At 41.7% G+C, this 15,023-nt stretch overlaps 1 protein-coding gene across 1 annotated transcript; it reads right to left on the reverse strand.

The window, feature by feature from the left end:
- Positions 1-21: 21 nt before the first annotated feature.
- On the reverse strand, positions 22-2,829 carry mplkip (M-phase specific PLK1 interacting protein). The gene is made up of 2 exons (XM_029650723.2): positions 2,319-2,829; positions 22-1,867 (listed from the first exon to the last, which is right to left on the reverse strand). Exons 1-2 carry the CDS (start codon positions 2,694-2,696, stop codon positions 1,670-1,672), a joined length of 576 nt encoding a protein of 191 aa, XP_029506583.1. The 5' UTR covers positions 2,697-2,829; the 3' UTR covers positions 22-1,669.
- Positions 2,830-15,023: the final 12,194 nt, after the last annotated feature.

Here is a 15,023-nt window from a genome sequence, read left to right on the forward strand (position 1 = left end):
ACTTTACAAGATGAACAGCTATAAAAGTTAAAGCAATCTTTAATAGAAATGTCAAACCAGAGTAAACTACATTTTCACATGTGAGTGTATATACATAGACAAAAGTATGTAGTACTGTTGCATAAGGGACAAGCACCATGTCAATTTGTAAAATCATATATCGAGACTTAAAAGTTAAACAGATTATATAAGGAAGCCACTCATGCATTTACATAATCGAGTAGGCCTAAGTCTTTGGCCAATCATAAGGAAGTAATAAATGGATCAGGTTTATCTAACGCTTTACTACCAACCGAGGTACTCAAAGCACTTCACATAGTACGAGGGGGAAAAAAACAATCACCTCGCCCACCTGGGTGATGCACAGCCACCAACGCTCACCACCCATCAGGTGAGGAGTGATATGCCAATTAGAAATGAGGGGGGTGATTAGGTGGCCTTGATGGAAATGGGGCTAGGTTGGGAATTTAGCCAGGACACCAGGGTTAACACCTCATGACCAGAGCGTCAGGACAACCATTTTAACATCCCATCCAAAAGACTGCACCCTACACAGGGCAAGGGTGATACGCTGCGGGCAATTGTCTTAAGTCAAACTAATCACAACCGTTTTTTTTTAACCATTTTTGAATTTACTACAAACAATTGCACCAAACTTCCAAATGATATTTCTCGACAATAAAGAAAACACATATCCTTTAGAATACATATTTACACATGTAGAAACCTGAGGCAGTGACAAGTCACTGGTTTATATTGCCCATCTTGAAATAGCAGTAAAAATACATTTCACATGTAATATCATTAGAAATAGGCCTAGAACAAATGGGAGGTTTATACAGTCCATCATAACAGGCTAGACCCGACTAATCAATCAGTTCTTCCAACGCAATGCTAACCTGTGGAGATCAGGGCCCGTATCCACAAAAACGTCACAGTAGGAGTGCTGATGTCTTAAGGTGAACGCACCAATTTGTAAGTCGCTCTGGATAAGAGCGTCTGCTAAATGACTTAAATGTAAATGTAAAATGATCTAGGAATCTGTCCACGTAATCTGATTCACTATGGTTTTATTTAAAAAACAAAAAGGCAACACTGATTGTGGAGCAGCATTCCTACTGGGATATGCTTTGTGGATACAGACCTAGAGATTCACAGCTGTCCTTCTGAGGGGTAAAAATAAATAAAAAGGTCCCCTTACTAATCAACACTTTATACTGACACAATGTTAAAAACGGGAAACACATGATTAAAAAGGTACACACAGACATACCATGTATGGTATTAAACTAGCCTGCAAAATGGATAAAACAAAAAAATTCACTAAAGAATTTTTCGAATATAATTGATTCCCTGTGTTTGGTTTTTAGTATGCTGCCATTTGCCCTGAAATTGAGTAAGTCCCACGATCAGGTTTAAAAAGTAAAGGTGTGATCACAAGGTGTGCTGGAAAAGAGCTTCAGATAGTGGACAGTGTGTGTCCGCTAACAATTGCTGGTGAATCCTCTGACATCTTCAAAGACTGCTGTACTATATATAGTCTGTGTTATAGGCAACTTTACCACACTTCAATGGTTTTTGGTAATAGTCCGAAACAAAAGAAAAGGACAGGGCAAATATGAAACGGAAAGGTTTGAGGCCTCATCTGCATGGTTTGAAGGGGAAAGTCCTAGTTGAAATATCTCCCTGGCCTGCCTGTATGTGTGGTTTGCTGTTGGGAGCTGGTTGTGCTCGTGACCGGCACTGGCTGTAGGCTAGCCCATGGGTCCTGCAGCATAGAAGCGTTGTAAAACTTCTCCACACCACCTTGTGCCCCCTGGCCTCTGCCACCACGCGGCCCAAACGGAGTGGAATGCCGAGGGGAACCCTTCAGGGGAAAGAACCATCACGTTATGAGACATCGAAACTAAAGCAATTAGATTAACTAAATAAAATTATGGGGGCGTCGGGAGGTCAATTACAGACACCTGTGAGAAGCGCCGTGGAATCGAAACTAAAAATAAATTAGACAAACGCCAAAACATACTATCTACTCAAATCATACTGATGGTAAAAATGGCGTTTCGTCGTCTTCTACTCACGAATCATTAAGGTTATCGTTGGACAGACAAATGTATTTGTTATATCAAATGTGTAACGTTAATTACACAGTGCATGCGTCAATTCGGAGGCGTCCGAGTGGGAAATAGCAGGTGAAACAAAACCGGATCTACGAGTACACAGACCAGAGGCGCTAAAATAGATGACAATTTATAACAAAAAGGGTTACTTAGTCACCAAGTGTAAGCAACAACAACAAAATAACATTCAATAGTTACCTGATAACCCATATGTTGTCCAGGACTTGGTGAATGGTATGGAGAATTTCTGTAAGAAGCGCCACGAGGACTCGGATTCTGTCTACGCGGTGTATACGCTGGAGACGAGCCGTTGTTAAATCTTCCTTTACCCCCACTTCCACTGTGATAACCCCTATTACCGTTACCACTAAAGTCTCTTGGAGGAGTATTTGGAGAAGCACTATCAAACTGGCCAAATCTAGGCGGTCCAAAAGACGGAGGTGGACCACCACGAAATCCCCACGGTGGAGACGGATGCATTCCCACCGCGCTGTTGTCGAATCCTGTCGGGCTTCTGAAACCACCTCGCGATCCCATTCCGCCCGGACCGGGTTGTCTGAAATCCGGTCTGTGCATTTCCAAAAATATAAACCTAAGCTATTTCTAAGAGAAAAAAAACAATCTTTGCTCTCTTGGAAGCAAATGCCAAATGTATGTTTTCAAACCTCTGTTTACGCGTTTAGAAAACCGGAACAGGAAATACTATAAACAGGAAGGGAAAACGTATCCTTCTCCGTCGTTGGCGTTTTAAACAATATCAACATGTAGTTGTGTTCTGCCACCTTCAGGTGGAAAGGGATCAACAGCAAGCAACCAAAGCGAGTAAAGGTCACCAAGCTATTATTTCGTTCGTTAAAAACATTGTCAGTCAAACCATGGAGCAATTAGCTATTTGATTTGGAATTTTAGGAGCCCTTTAGGCATATATACAAATATATATAAAAATTATAATTAAATATTGAATTTGGCCTTTAATACCATATCCCATACAAATGCATGGGAATAACACATATATAAATGGCAAAAACACATACAAAAAATAAATAACAAGGAATACGTTTTTGAAGTGTCTGTCCTACATCTAGGACATCTATTCCTACATCTAGGACAGACACTTCAAAAACGTATTCCTTATTACTAGATGTAGGACAGACACTTCAAAAACGTATTCCTTATTACTAGATGTAGGACAGACACTTCAAAAACGTATTCCTTATTACTAGATGTAGGACAGACACTTCAAAAACGTATTCCTTATTACTAGATGTAGGACAGACACTTCAAAAACGTATTCCTTATTACTAGATGTAGGACAGACACTTCAAAAACGTATTCCTTATTACTAGATCTAGGACAGACACTTCAAAAACGTATTCCTTATTACTAGATGTAGGAATAGATGTCCTAGATGTAGGAATAGATGTCCTAGATGTAGGACAGACACTTCAAAAACGTATTCCTTATTACTAGATGTAGGACAGACACTTCAAAAACGTATTCCTTATTACTAGATGTAGGACAGACACTTCAAAAACGTATTCCTTATTACTAGATGTAGGACAGACACTTCAAAAACGTATTCCTTATTACTAGATGTAGGACAGACACTTCAAAAACGTATTCCTTATTACTAGATGTAGGACAGACACTTCAAAAACGTATTCCTTATTACTAGATGTAGGACAGACACTTCAAAAACGTATTCCTTATTACTAGATGTAGGACAGACAGACACTTCAAAAACGTACTTCAAAAACGTATTCCTTATTACTAGATGTAGGACAGACACTTCAAAAACGTATTCATTATTACTAGATGTAGGACAGACACTTCAAAAACGTATTCATTATTACTAGATGTAGGACAGACACTTCAAAAACGTATTCATTATTACTTATTTTTTGTATGTGTTTTTGCCATTTATATATGTGTTATTCCCATGCATTTGTTAACCCCTTTTTTGGTAACCCCATATTTAACCCCTTTTTTGAGGTAGGCACAAAACGACCTCCATACTTCCATTCATTTTTTTAACGAGTCCATAGAGTGGTCATACTAGTTTGTAGGCCAAACCGTTAGGACACTACAGGCGTTTTCATGTGAAAACCGATTTTCGGGAGCTCATGATCTGACAGACACCGCTGTAGCTCGGCCACCTTCCACTACAGATGTGGAAGAGCGCCTCAGCCGGATGCGGTGGATTGAGAATCAGCCCATTCAATAAACAGATATCTCTAGTTTAAATTGACGGATTTTGATGGGGATTTTTATTATAATAATTCATTTATAATTATAATTTATTATAATATCATACAAACCTTCAGAAAGTATTCCAACCCCTTGATTTATTCCACATTTTGTTATGTTACAGCCTGAATTCAAAATGGATTAAATATTATTTTTTTAATACCCCATAATGACAAAAAGTGAAAACATGTTTTTAGAAATGTTTGCATATTTATAGAAATATGTAATTTACATAAGTATTCACGACCCTGAGTCAACACGTTAAATCACCTTTGACAGCAATTACAGCGGTGAATCTTTCTAAGTCTCTTAAGAGCTTTGCACACCTGGATTGTACAATATTTGCACATTATTCTTTAAAAAATGATTAAAGCTCTGTCAAGTTGGTTGTTGATCATTGCTAGACAACCATTTCCAAGTCCTGCCATAGATGTTCAAGCCGATTTAGGTCACAACTGTAACTAGGCCACTCAGGAACATTCAATGTCGTCTTGGTAAGCAACTCCAGTGTATATTTGTCCTTGTGTTTGGCCTATTGAAAGGTGAATTTGTCTCCCAGTGTCTGTTGGAAAGCAGACTGAACCAGGTTTTCTTCCAGGGTTAAGCTGGGTTTGGTTACCTCGCATCGTCTGGAACCTGAAGATGGAGCTGCAACATAATGAAATGTTGTTCTGTAGACAACTGAAAAGAACAAAGACAAAAAAGTACTCAGATTCGCAGATATGTGCATTTTCTCAGATGCTATTTATTGGAAGTTATATTGCCTACGTACAGCTCTGGAAAAAAAATGAAGAGACAACTGCAAAATTATCAGTTTCTCTGGTTTTACTATTTATAGGTATGTGTTTGGGTTAAATTAACATTTTTGTTTTATTCTATAAACTACTGACAACATTTCTCCCAAATTCCAAATAAAAATATTGTCATTTAGGGCATTTATTTGCAGAAAATGACAACTGGTCAAAATAACAAAAAAAAGATGCAGTGTTGTCAGACCTCGAATAATGCAAAGGAAAATAAGTTCATATTCATTTTTAAACAACACAATACTAATGTTTTAACTTAGGAAGAGTTCAGAAATCAATATGTGGTGGAATAACCCTGATTTTCAATCACAGCTTACATGCGTCTTGTCAGGCTCTCCACCAGTCTTTCACATTGATGTTGGGTGACTTTATGCCTCTCCTGGCGCAAAAATCTAAGCAGCTCAGCTTTGTTTGATGGCTTGTGACCATCCATCTTCCTCTTGATCACATTCCAGAGGTTTTCAATGGGGTTCAGGTCTGGAGATTGGGCTGGCCATGACAGGGTCTTGATCTGGAGGTCCTCCATCCACACCTTGATTTCCCTGGCTGTGTGGCATGGAGCATTGTCGTGCTGGAAAAAAAGAATCCTCAGAATTGGAGAACATTGTCAGAGCAGAAGGAAGCCATTTTTCTTCCATGACAACCTTGTACGTGGCTTGATTCATGCATCCTTCACAAAGACAAATCTGTCTGATTCCAGCCTTGCTGAAAGCACCCCCCCAAGATCATCATCGATCCTCCACCAAATTTCACAGTGGGTGCGAGACACTGTGACATTTGGTGGAGGACCGGTGAGGATCTCTGCTCTGACATTGTTCCCCAACTCTGAGGATTATTTTTTTTCCAGCAGGACAATGGGTGGGTACCATTTGAGATGCATAGTAGTCCCTGCTAATGGTTACGCTTCGGAAAGGTTGTTTGCTTTTAAAGGAAAACTACCGCTAGACTGTATTTGGGGTGTTTTTCCAGTGTCCCTACATAATTATGAGTGACGAGAGGGTGGTGTTTTTCCAGTGTCCCTACATAATTATGAGTGACGAGTGGGTGGTGTTTTTCCAGTGTCCCTACATAATTATGAGTGACGTGTGGGTGGTTGTCACGCCCTGGTCTAAGTATTCTGTGTTTTTCTTCATGTATTGGGTCAGGCCAGGGTGTGGCATGGAGTTTTGTATTGTGGTGTGTTTTGTCTTGGGGTTTTGGTGTGTATGTTAGTGGGATTGTAGCTTAGTGGGGTGTTCTAGGAAAGTCTATGGCTGTCTGAAGTGGTTCTCAATCAGAGGCAGGTGTTTATCGTTGTCTCTGATTGGGAACCATATTTAGGCAGCCATATTCTTTGGTTGTATTGTGGGTGATTGTCCTGAGTGTCTTGATGTCCTTGTTAGATGTTAGTTGACACATTTATAGGCTGTTTTTGGTTCGTTTATTGTTTTGTAGTGTTCGTGTTTAGTCGTGTTTTACGTTTGTTTAATAAATATGAATCGCAATCGACACGCTGCAGTTTGGTCCGACTCCTTCACCATATGAAAACCGTAACAGTGGTGTTTTTCCAGTGTCCCTACATAATTATGAGTGACGAGTGGGTGGTGTTTTTCCAGTGTCCCTACATAGTTATGAGTGACGAGAGGGTGGTGTTTTTCCAGTGTCCCTACATAATTATGAGTGACGAGTGGGTGGTGTTTTTCCAGTGTCCCTACATAATTATGAGTGACGAGTGGGTGGTGTTTTTCCGGTGTCCCTACATAATTATGAGTGACGAGTGGGTGGTGGTTTTATTTTTCTCACATCTCCACGGGGTGGTCCTCCACATCTTGAAAACCCTATTGAATTTTGGATGTTGTGGTTTGCTTACAACCAGACAATGTACAGTCGCTGGCCCAATTCCACCGGTGAGATTCAGAAACACTCGTATTTGCATATAGTGAGGAAATTCTCATGACACATACACTAATACACTATAGACAGTGCATTTGGAAAGTATTCAGACCCCCTGACTTTTTCTACATTTTGTGACATTACAACCTTATTCTAAAATTGATTAAATTGTTGTTTTTTTACTCATCAATCTACACACAATACACCGAAATGACAAAGCAAAAACAGGTGTTTAGGTTTTTTGTGCAAATTTAGAAAAAAAAAAAACAGAAATAATACATTTACATAAGTATTGAGACCCTTTACTCAGTACTTCGTTGAGGCACCTTTGGCAGCGATTACAGCCTCAAGTCATCTTGGGTATGACGCTACAAGCTTGGCATACCTGTAAGCCCTGTAAGGTTGGACGAGGAGCATTGCTGCACAGTTATTTTCAGGTCTCTCCAGAGATTTTTAGATCAGGTTAAAGTCCGGGCTCTGGTTGGGCCACTCAAGGACATTTAAAGACTTGTCCCGAAGCCATTCCTGCGTTGTCTTGGCTGTGTGCTTAGGTTCGTTGTCCTTGCTGGAAGGTGAACCTTTGCCCCAGTCTGAGGTCCTGAGCGCTCGGGTGCAGGCTTTCATCAAGGATCTCTCTGTACTTTGCTCTGTTCATCTTTCCCTCAATCCTGACTAGCCTCCCAGTCCCTGCCGCTGACTGCTGCCACCACCATGCTTCACATTAGGAATGGTGCCAAGTTTCCTCCAGACATGACACTTGGCATTCAGGCCAAAGAGTTCAATCTTGGTTTCATCAGACCAGAGAATCTTGTTTCCCATGGTCTGAGAGTCTTTAGGTGCCTAAACTCCAAGCGGAGTCCTTTAGGTGTCTTTTGGCAAACTCTAAGCTGACTGTTATGTGCCTTTTACTGAGGAGTGGTTTGTGTCTGGCCACACTACCACAAAGGCCTGAATGGTGGAGTGCTGCAGAGATGGTTGTCCTTCTGGAAGGTTCTCCCATCTCCACAGAGGAACTCTGGAGCTCTGTCAGGGTGACCATCGGGTACTTGGTCACCTCCCTGCCCAAGGCCATTCTCCCTTGATTGCTCAGTTCTGCAGGGCGGCCAGCTCTAGGAAGAGTCTTGGTAGTTCCAAACTTCTTCCATTTAAGAATGACGGAGGCCACTGTGTTCTTGGGGACCTTCAATGCTGCAGAAATGTTTTGGTACCCTTCTCCAGATCTGTGCCCCGACACAATCCTGCCTTGGAGCTCTACGGACAATTCCTTCGACCTCATGGCTTGGTTTTTGCTCTGCAATGCACTGTCAACTGTGGGACCTTTATATAGACAAGTGTGTGGCTTAACCAAATCATGTCCAATCAATTGAATTTACCACAGGTGGACTCCAAGTTGTAGAAACATCTTAAGGATGATCCATGGAAACAGGATGCACTTTTAGCTCAATTTTGAGTCTCATAGCAACGGGTCTGAATAGGTATGTTTTTTAAAATATGTAATACATTTACAAAAATATCTTAAAATCTGCATTCACTTTGTTATTGTGGGGTATTGTGTGTAGATTGGTGATTTTTTTTTAAATCAATAATATATCAATATTAGAATAACGCTGTAACTTAACAAAATGTGGAAAATGTCCAAGGGATCTGAAATGCACTGTGTACAAAAGTATGTGGATACCCCTTCAAATCAGTGGATTCGGCAGGAACACTAAGCTACAGTAAATCTCTTTAACTCTGACCTCACATCAGAACACTGAGCTACAGTAAATCTCTTTAACTCTGACCTCACATCAGAACACTGAGCTACAGTAAACCTCTTTTACTCTGACCTCACATCAGAACACTGAGCTACAGTAAACCTTTTTAACTCTGACCTCACATCAGAACACTAAGCTACAGTAAACCTTTTTAACTCTGACCTCACATCAGAACACTGAGCTACAGTAAACCTCTTTAACTCTGACCTCACATCAGAACACTGAGCTACAGTAAACCTCTTTAACTCTGACCTCACATCAGAACACTGAGCTACAGTAAACCTCTTTAACGCAGACCTCACATCAGAACACTGAGCTACAGTAAACCTTTTTAACTCAGACCTCACATCAGAACACTGAGCTACAGTAAACCTCTTTAACTCTGACCTCACATCAGAACACTGAGCTACAGTAAACCTTTTTAACTCTGACCTCACATCAGAACACTAAGCTACAGTAAACCTTTTTAACTCTGACCTCACATCAGAACACTGAGCTACAGTAAACCTCTTTAACTCTGACCTCACATCAGAACACTGAGCTACAGTAAACCTCTTTAACTCTGACCTCACATCAGAACACTGAGCTACAGTAAATCTCTTTAACTCTGACCTCACATCAGAACACTGAGCTACAGTAAACCTCTTTAACTCTGACCTCACATCAGAACACTGAGCTACAGTAAACCTCTTTAACTCTGACCTCACATCAGAACACTGAGCTACAGTAAACCTCTTTAACTCTGACCTCACATCAGAACGCTGAGCTACAGTAAACCTCTTTTACTCTGACCTCACATCAGAACGCTGAGCTACAGTAAACCTCTTTAACTCTGACCTCACATCAGAACACTGAGCTACAGTAAACCTCTTTAACTCTGACCTCACATCAGAACGCTGAGCTACAATAAACCTCTTTAACTCTGACCTCACATCAGAACGCTGAGATACAGTAAACCTCTTTAACTCTGACCTCACATCAGAACGCTGAGCTACAATAAACCTCTTTAACTCTGACCTCACATCAGAACGCTGAGCTACAATAAACCTCTTTAACTCTGACCTCACATCAGAACGCTGAGCTACAATAAACCTCTTTAACTCTGACCTCACATCAGAAGACTGAACTACAGTAAACCTCTTTAACTCTGACCTCACATCAGAACACTGAGCTACAGTAAACCTCTTTTACTCTGACCTCACATCAGAACGCTGAGCTACAATAAACCTCTTTAACTCTGACCTCACATCAGAACACTGAGCTACAGTAAACCTCTTTAACTCTGACCTCACATCAGAACACTGAGCTACAGTAAACCTCTTTAACTCTGACACCCTCTGGTGGATTTTTCTAAACGATTAATATTTTATACTACTCTCATAAAGTACATTTCAGTTTTAAAACGATACGGCCAACAAATACATGCTTAGTAGTGTTACAAAGGTAAGAACTGTGGGATTCTGATAAAGGTGTCAAAACAATGTGAAAGGTGACGAAACAATGTCACTACTACAGAGCCAAAAAAACAAACAGAAATGCACCGGTAGTCCCCATGTTGGAGAATAAGAGATTTAAAAGTCAAGATTTTAAATAACATGTCACCATTTACTGTTCCAAAAGTATTTTTACTAAAAATAAAGAAAAAAACATTTGATCGATCTTTTAATGTGCAAATTCCCATAAGAACATAGCATTTTAAAAACGCAGGGCTCGTGTAACATGCTATTTTTCTTCTTAGTTTATACATATGAGGAGAAAGGTGAAGTCTCTTATCTATCCATTGATGTAAATATATCTCCTGTCTGATTCCCAGTTTGTCCACTAGATAGCGGTAGGAGATCACATGACGTCTCTTGGCCACTTGAAACCAGTTGCGTCTGGTTTTGATAGTGAGTCAACGTACCAAAATGGCTGAACGAATTGTCAAGCCTGACGTCTTAAAGTGACCGCAGCAATCAGCGTTAAAGTTATGGAATAAAAAAATATTTAAAAAAATAAGACACAGACAGGTTAGAAAACTTCTAACATCTTTTCCAATTCACTTTTCCTATTGTAAACGATGACCTAGCTAAACGGCGCATGTGGATGATGCGTACAAGGTCAAATGGATGCAGAAGTAAATGCATTGTTTTACAATGACCATCAGGGTGTCCATGCATACTAAATGTTTGCACTTTTGGTAAATCGAGCATACTCTATGCAAATGAGCATAGTGCATAGATTTATGGCCTTTATGGGGGCTGGACCCAGTACTGGGTCTGAGTTTCACAGGCTAATACTAGGTGCTTCCCAAAATGGCACCCTATCCACTACATAGTGTATTACTTTTTAACCAGGGCTCTAGTCAAGAGTAGTGCACCCTTTAGGGAATAGGGTGTTGTTTGGGACAGGCACTAGCTGTGTTTCAATACTCACACTAACTGTAGTAAATACTCATTAAGTATGTAGTATATGGTATGTTAGTATAGGTATTCCAACACAGTCACTGTCTTCCCTCTCTGTTTAATCTGGTTCATGAATCAATTTGCCTGATGTCATAAAGGAGTTAAACTTTTTAACCATTTCATATTTTCAGAACAACTTGTAACTTTATATAACACTTCCAACGCTGTAATTAGGAAGGAATTAGGAATATTTCCCTATTTAGGTGACCTAGATCTCATCCTTTTGAGGTTCAGCATTACTCACACTGCTTTCGCGACAACAAAGCTGTTCTCATTAGAAAGTACCCTGGATTTCCAATCCTGAGGAGAAACCACAAAAAACAGCCCATTACTGGGCCAAAGGATAATAGCAGTCTCATTGTCAGATCTGGGCAAACAACATACACACAACAGACTGGCACATGCAATCTCCCCTTTGTCCTTTGTCTTCCTGTCACAAAACAACCCGAACGGGACGTTTTATAGGGCAAACTCACCCGCCTGATTGGCTAACCAACGAGGGTTGGGTTTCCCAAAGCCTCTGTAGGTCCTGTGTGGCTCCGGTGGTAGAGCATGGCGTTTGCAATGACAGGGTTGTGGTTTAGATTCCCATTTCACCCAGTTCATACTATATGCACGCATCAATAAGTCTAAATGGCTTTGGAACAAAGCATCTGCTGGATGGCATGTATTAGTTACTTTTCTCCACAACCAATGTGGGCAAGCTACGTGGGGCCAATATTTTAGCCCGCATTGGGCCCATATGGTACCGATGTGGGCAAGTTACATGGGGTCAACATTTTAGCCTGCATCAGGCCCATATGGTGCCGATGTGGGCAAGCTACGTGGTGCCAATATTTTAGCCCGCATCGGGCCCATATGGTGCCGATGTGGGCAAGCTACGTGGGGCCAATATTTTAGCCTGCATCGGGCCCATATGGTGCCAATGTGGGCATGTTTTTTGGGTATCCTTAAAGAGGTGTAGTGTATGGATCTGTCAATAGAGGCCCTTTTTTTCTCCAGCATTGACACACTGTACATATAAAAAGTAGAGGCAATGACAGGACAGAGGTAGGGCAGGACAGAGGTAGGGCAGGACAGAGGTAGTGCAGGACAGAGGTAGGGCAGGACAGAGGTAGGGCAGGACAGAGGTCGGGCAGGACAGAGGTAGGGCAGGACAGAGGTCGGGCAGGACAGAGGTAGGACAGGACAGAGGTAGGGCAGGACAGAGGTCGGGCAGGACACATGCCATACTAGCTTAACATATCATAAGCCAAAAGGTTGTATTACTCTAGTTTGTGATTTTTTTTGTTGTAATTTGTGTTTGTAAAGTATACAATATGTAATGTATGCACTAACCCCCCCTTTCGCCCTCACAACAGCCTCAGCTCATCGGGTCATGGACTCTATAAGGTGTCGAAAGCAGTCCAACGGGATGCTTCCCGCAGTTGTGTCAAGTTGGTTGGATGTCCTTTGGGGTGGTGGACCATTCTTGATACACACGGGAAACTGTTGAGGGGGAAAAACCCAGCAGCGTTGCAGTTCTTGACACAAACCAGTGAGCCTGGCACCTACTACCATACCCCGTTCAAAGGCACTTAAATATTTTGTCTTGCCCCTTCACCCTCTGAATGGCACATATACACAGTCCAGGTTAAATCAATAAGGGATCAACGCTTTCACCTGGATTCACCTGGTCAGTCTATGTCATGGAAAGAGCAGGTGTTCTTAATGTTGTGTACACTCACTGTATGTTTACAATGTATAGCTTCAAAATATACTTAGAATTATGTCCATCTCATTGACCGTCAACCCTTGCATCCGTAGCTCTGTCTATTAGTTAATTTTTGAGAGTGTTTGCCCCATTTCTCAACTTGCCAAACACAGTGTTCAAGGTCAGGCTGTTGAAATTACATATTGGGACTTTAATATTCATTTGTGGTCGTACAAGATGAACTGTGAGGTCACAGGAACCATTCTCTATGCTGTCTGTATTGCGTTAGCCTGGTTGTTATGGTAGCCGGGTTTCAACCAGACCAGCGTTCAGTCTGGTTTAACCAGGCCACCATTACAGTACCACTGAACTGGAACTGAAAGTGGCTTGGCATAATGCCTGCATAATCGGAATTAGTCATATGAAGTTTACGCCATTTTGGTTTCACCCCTAAGTCAGGAGGTGAGCGGTGCAGCCATCAGTCAAACTCGATCATAACAGAAGGATGGTGCCTTTGTTTCAAAGAGGGAGCAGCAGGGTGGCCTAGTGTTTAGAGCGTTGGACTAGTAACTGGAAGGTTGCAAGTTCAAACACCTGAGCTGACAAGGTACAAATCTGTCGTTCTGAACAAGACAGTTAACCCACTGTTCCTAGGCTGTCATTGAAAATAAGAATTTGTTCTTAACTGACTTGCCTGGTAAAATAAAAAGAGGGAGCGAGTTGAAGGCATCAGCTTGGCTTCCTGGTATTTGGTTCCCTGTCTGTGTGTGTCCTATCACTGTTTTTGTCTTATCACTCTACGGTCTGTACCCCAGATACGATCCAATATGGAGCGAATGCTCCCCGTCTGGGCCCCCTCAAAGTACAGACTGTTTATTTAAAGCGGTGAGTCTCAGCACTAGAGCAGTTACGTGCTCTAATAGTAAAATGGAGTCATCTGGCTTCACATGCTATTGGGACCCAGAACCTTGGACACAATTTAATGAGTCACCGTGAAGGGAAAGGGGGGATACCTAGTCAGATGTACCACTGAAATGTGTCTTTCACATTTAACCCAACCCCTCTGAATCAGAGAGGGCTGCCTTAATCGACATCCACGTCTTCACAGATGGTTAGCTGCCTTGTTCAGGGGGCAGAACGACAGATGTTTTACCTTGTCAGCTAAGGGATTCGATCCAGCAACATTTCGGTTACTGGGGTATATGAGGAAGGGTCCACCGTTGGCAATGTGCTTCTACATGACATGTTCCACTGTGTTGTTGTACCTCTGGAAAAGTACTGTATGTTGGCAGACTCTGAATCCCCTGGTGAAGCTTGTACAACCCAGGATTAAGGTATCCATATTAGGACAGCCTCAAGAAGTGCTCCTGAGACAGAGGCAGTCCTAATATAAACACCGTACAAGATGGATGGCCATCCAACACCGTGGGTTTGTACAAGGCCTACACGACAGCTGCCACAGACTTATTTATTTTATTTGACCTTTATTTAACTAGGTATTCTTATTTACAATGACGGCCTAGGAACAGTGGGTTAACTGCCTGTTCAGGGGCAGAACGACAGATTTGTACCTTGTCAGCTCGGGGGTTTGAACTTGCTACCTTCCGGTTACTAGTCCAACGCTCTAACCACTAGGCTACCCTGCTATATAACTTTACGGAATGGACGATCCCCAGGTAGCAAGGTCTAATTTGCACGCGGATTGAGAAGGGGTAATTGTTGCATTCATAAAAGTGAATTCAGTAAGTGATTTGGATACGTGAAGCTAGTGTTTCCACTGTATAACTCTCACCAGTCCTTCCTTCTTAGATGAGTGGAAGGGGCACAGGAAGGCTGTCTTTCGAAGGCATTCAGAGCTCCAGGTCCTTGATGTTAAACTGGCCCTGATGTTAAACTGGCCCTGATTTTAAACTGGCCCTGATGTTAAACTGGCCTTGGTGTTAAACTGGCCTTGATGTTAAACTGGCCCTGATGTTAAACTGGCCCTGATGTTAAACTGGCCCTGGTGTTAAACTGGCCCTGATGTTAAACTGGCCCTGATGTTAAACTGGCCCTGATGTTTAGCTTTCCCTGGTGTTAGACTG

The sequence above is a fragment of the Oncorhynchus nerka genome, linkage group LG20, assembly GCF_034236695.1.
Source record: "Oncorhynchus nerka isolate Pitt River linkage group LG20, Oner_Uvic_2.0, whole genome shotgun sequence".
Classification (NCBI taxonomy): Eukaryota; Metazoa; Chordata; class Actinopteri; order Salmoniformes; family Salmonidae; genus Oncorhynchus; species Oncorhynchus nerka.

What these genes read in the sequence shown, in the direction of transcription:
- mplkip (XM_029650723.2), bottom strand. Translation starts at nt 2,696, where the DNA reads ATGCACAGACCGGATTTCAGACAACCCGGTCCGGGCGGAATGGGATCG. An exon ending in GACAACATATGGGTTATCAG is followed by an intron (nt 1,868 to 2,318) that starts GTAACTATTGAA and finishes TTTCCCCTGAAG; the next exon opens with GGTTCCCCTCGGCATTCCAC.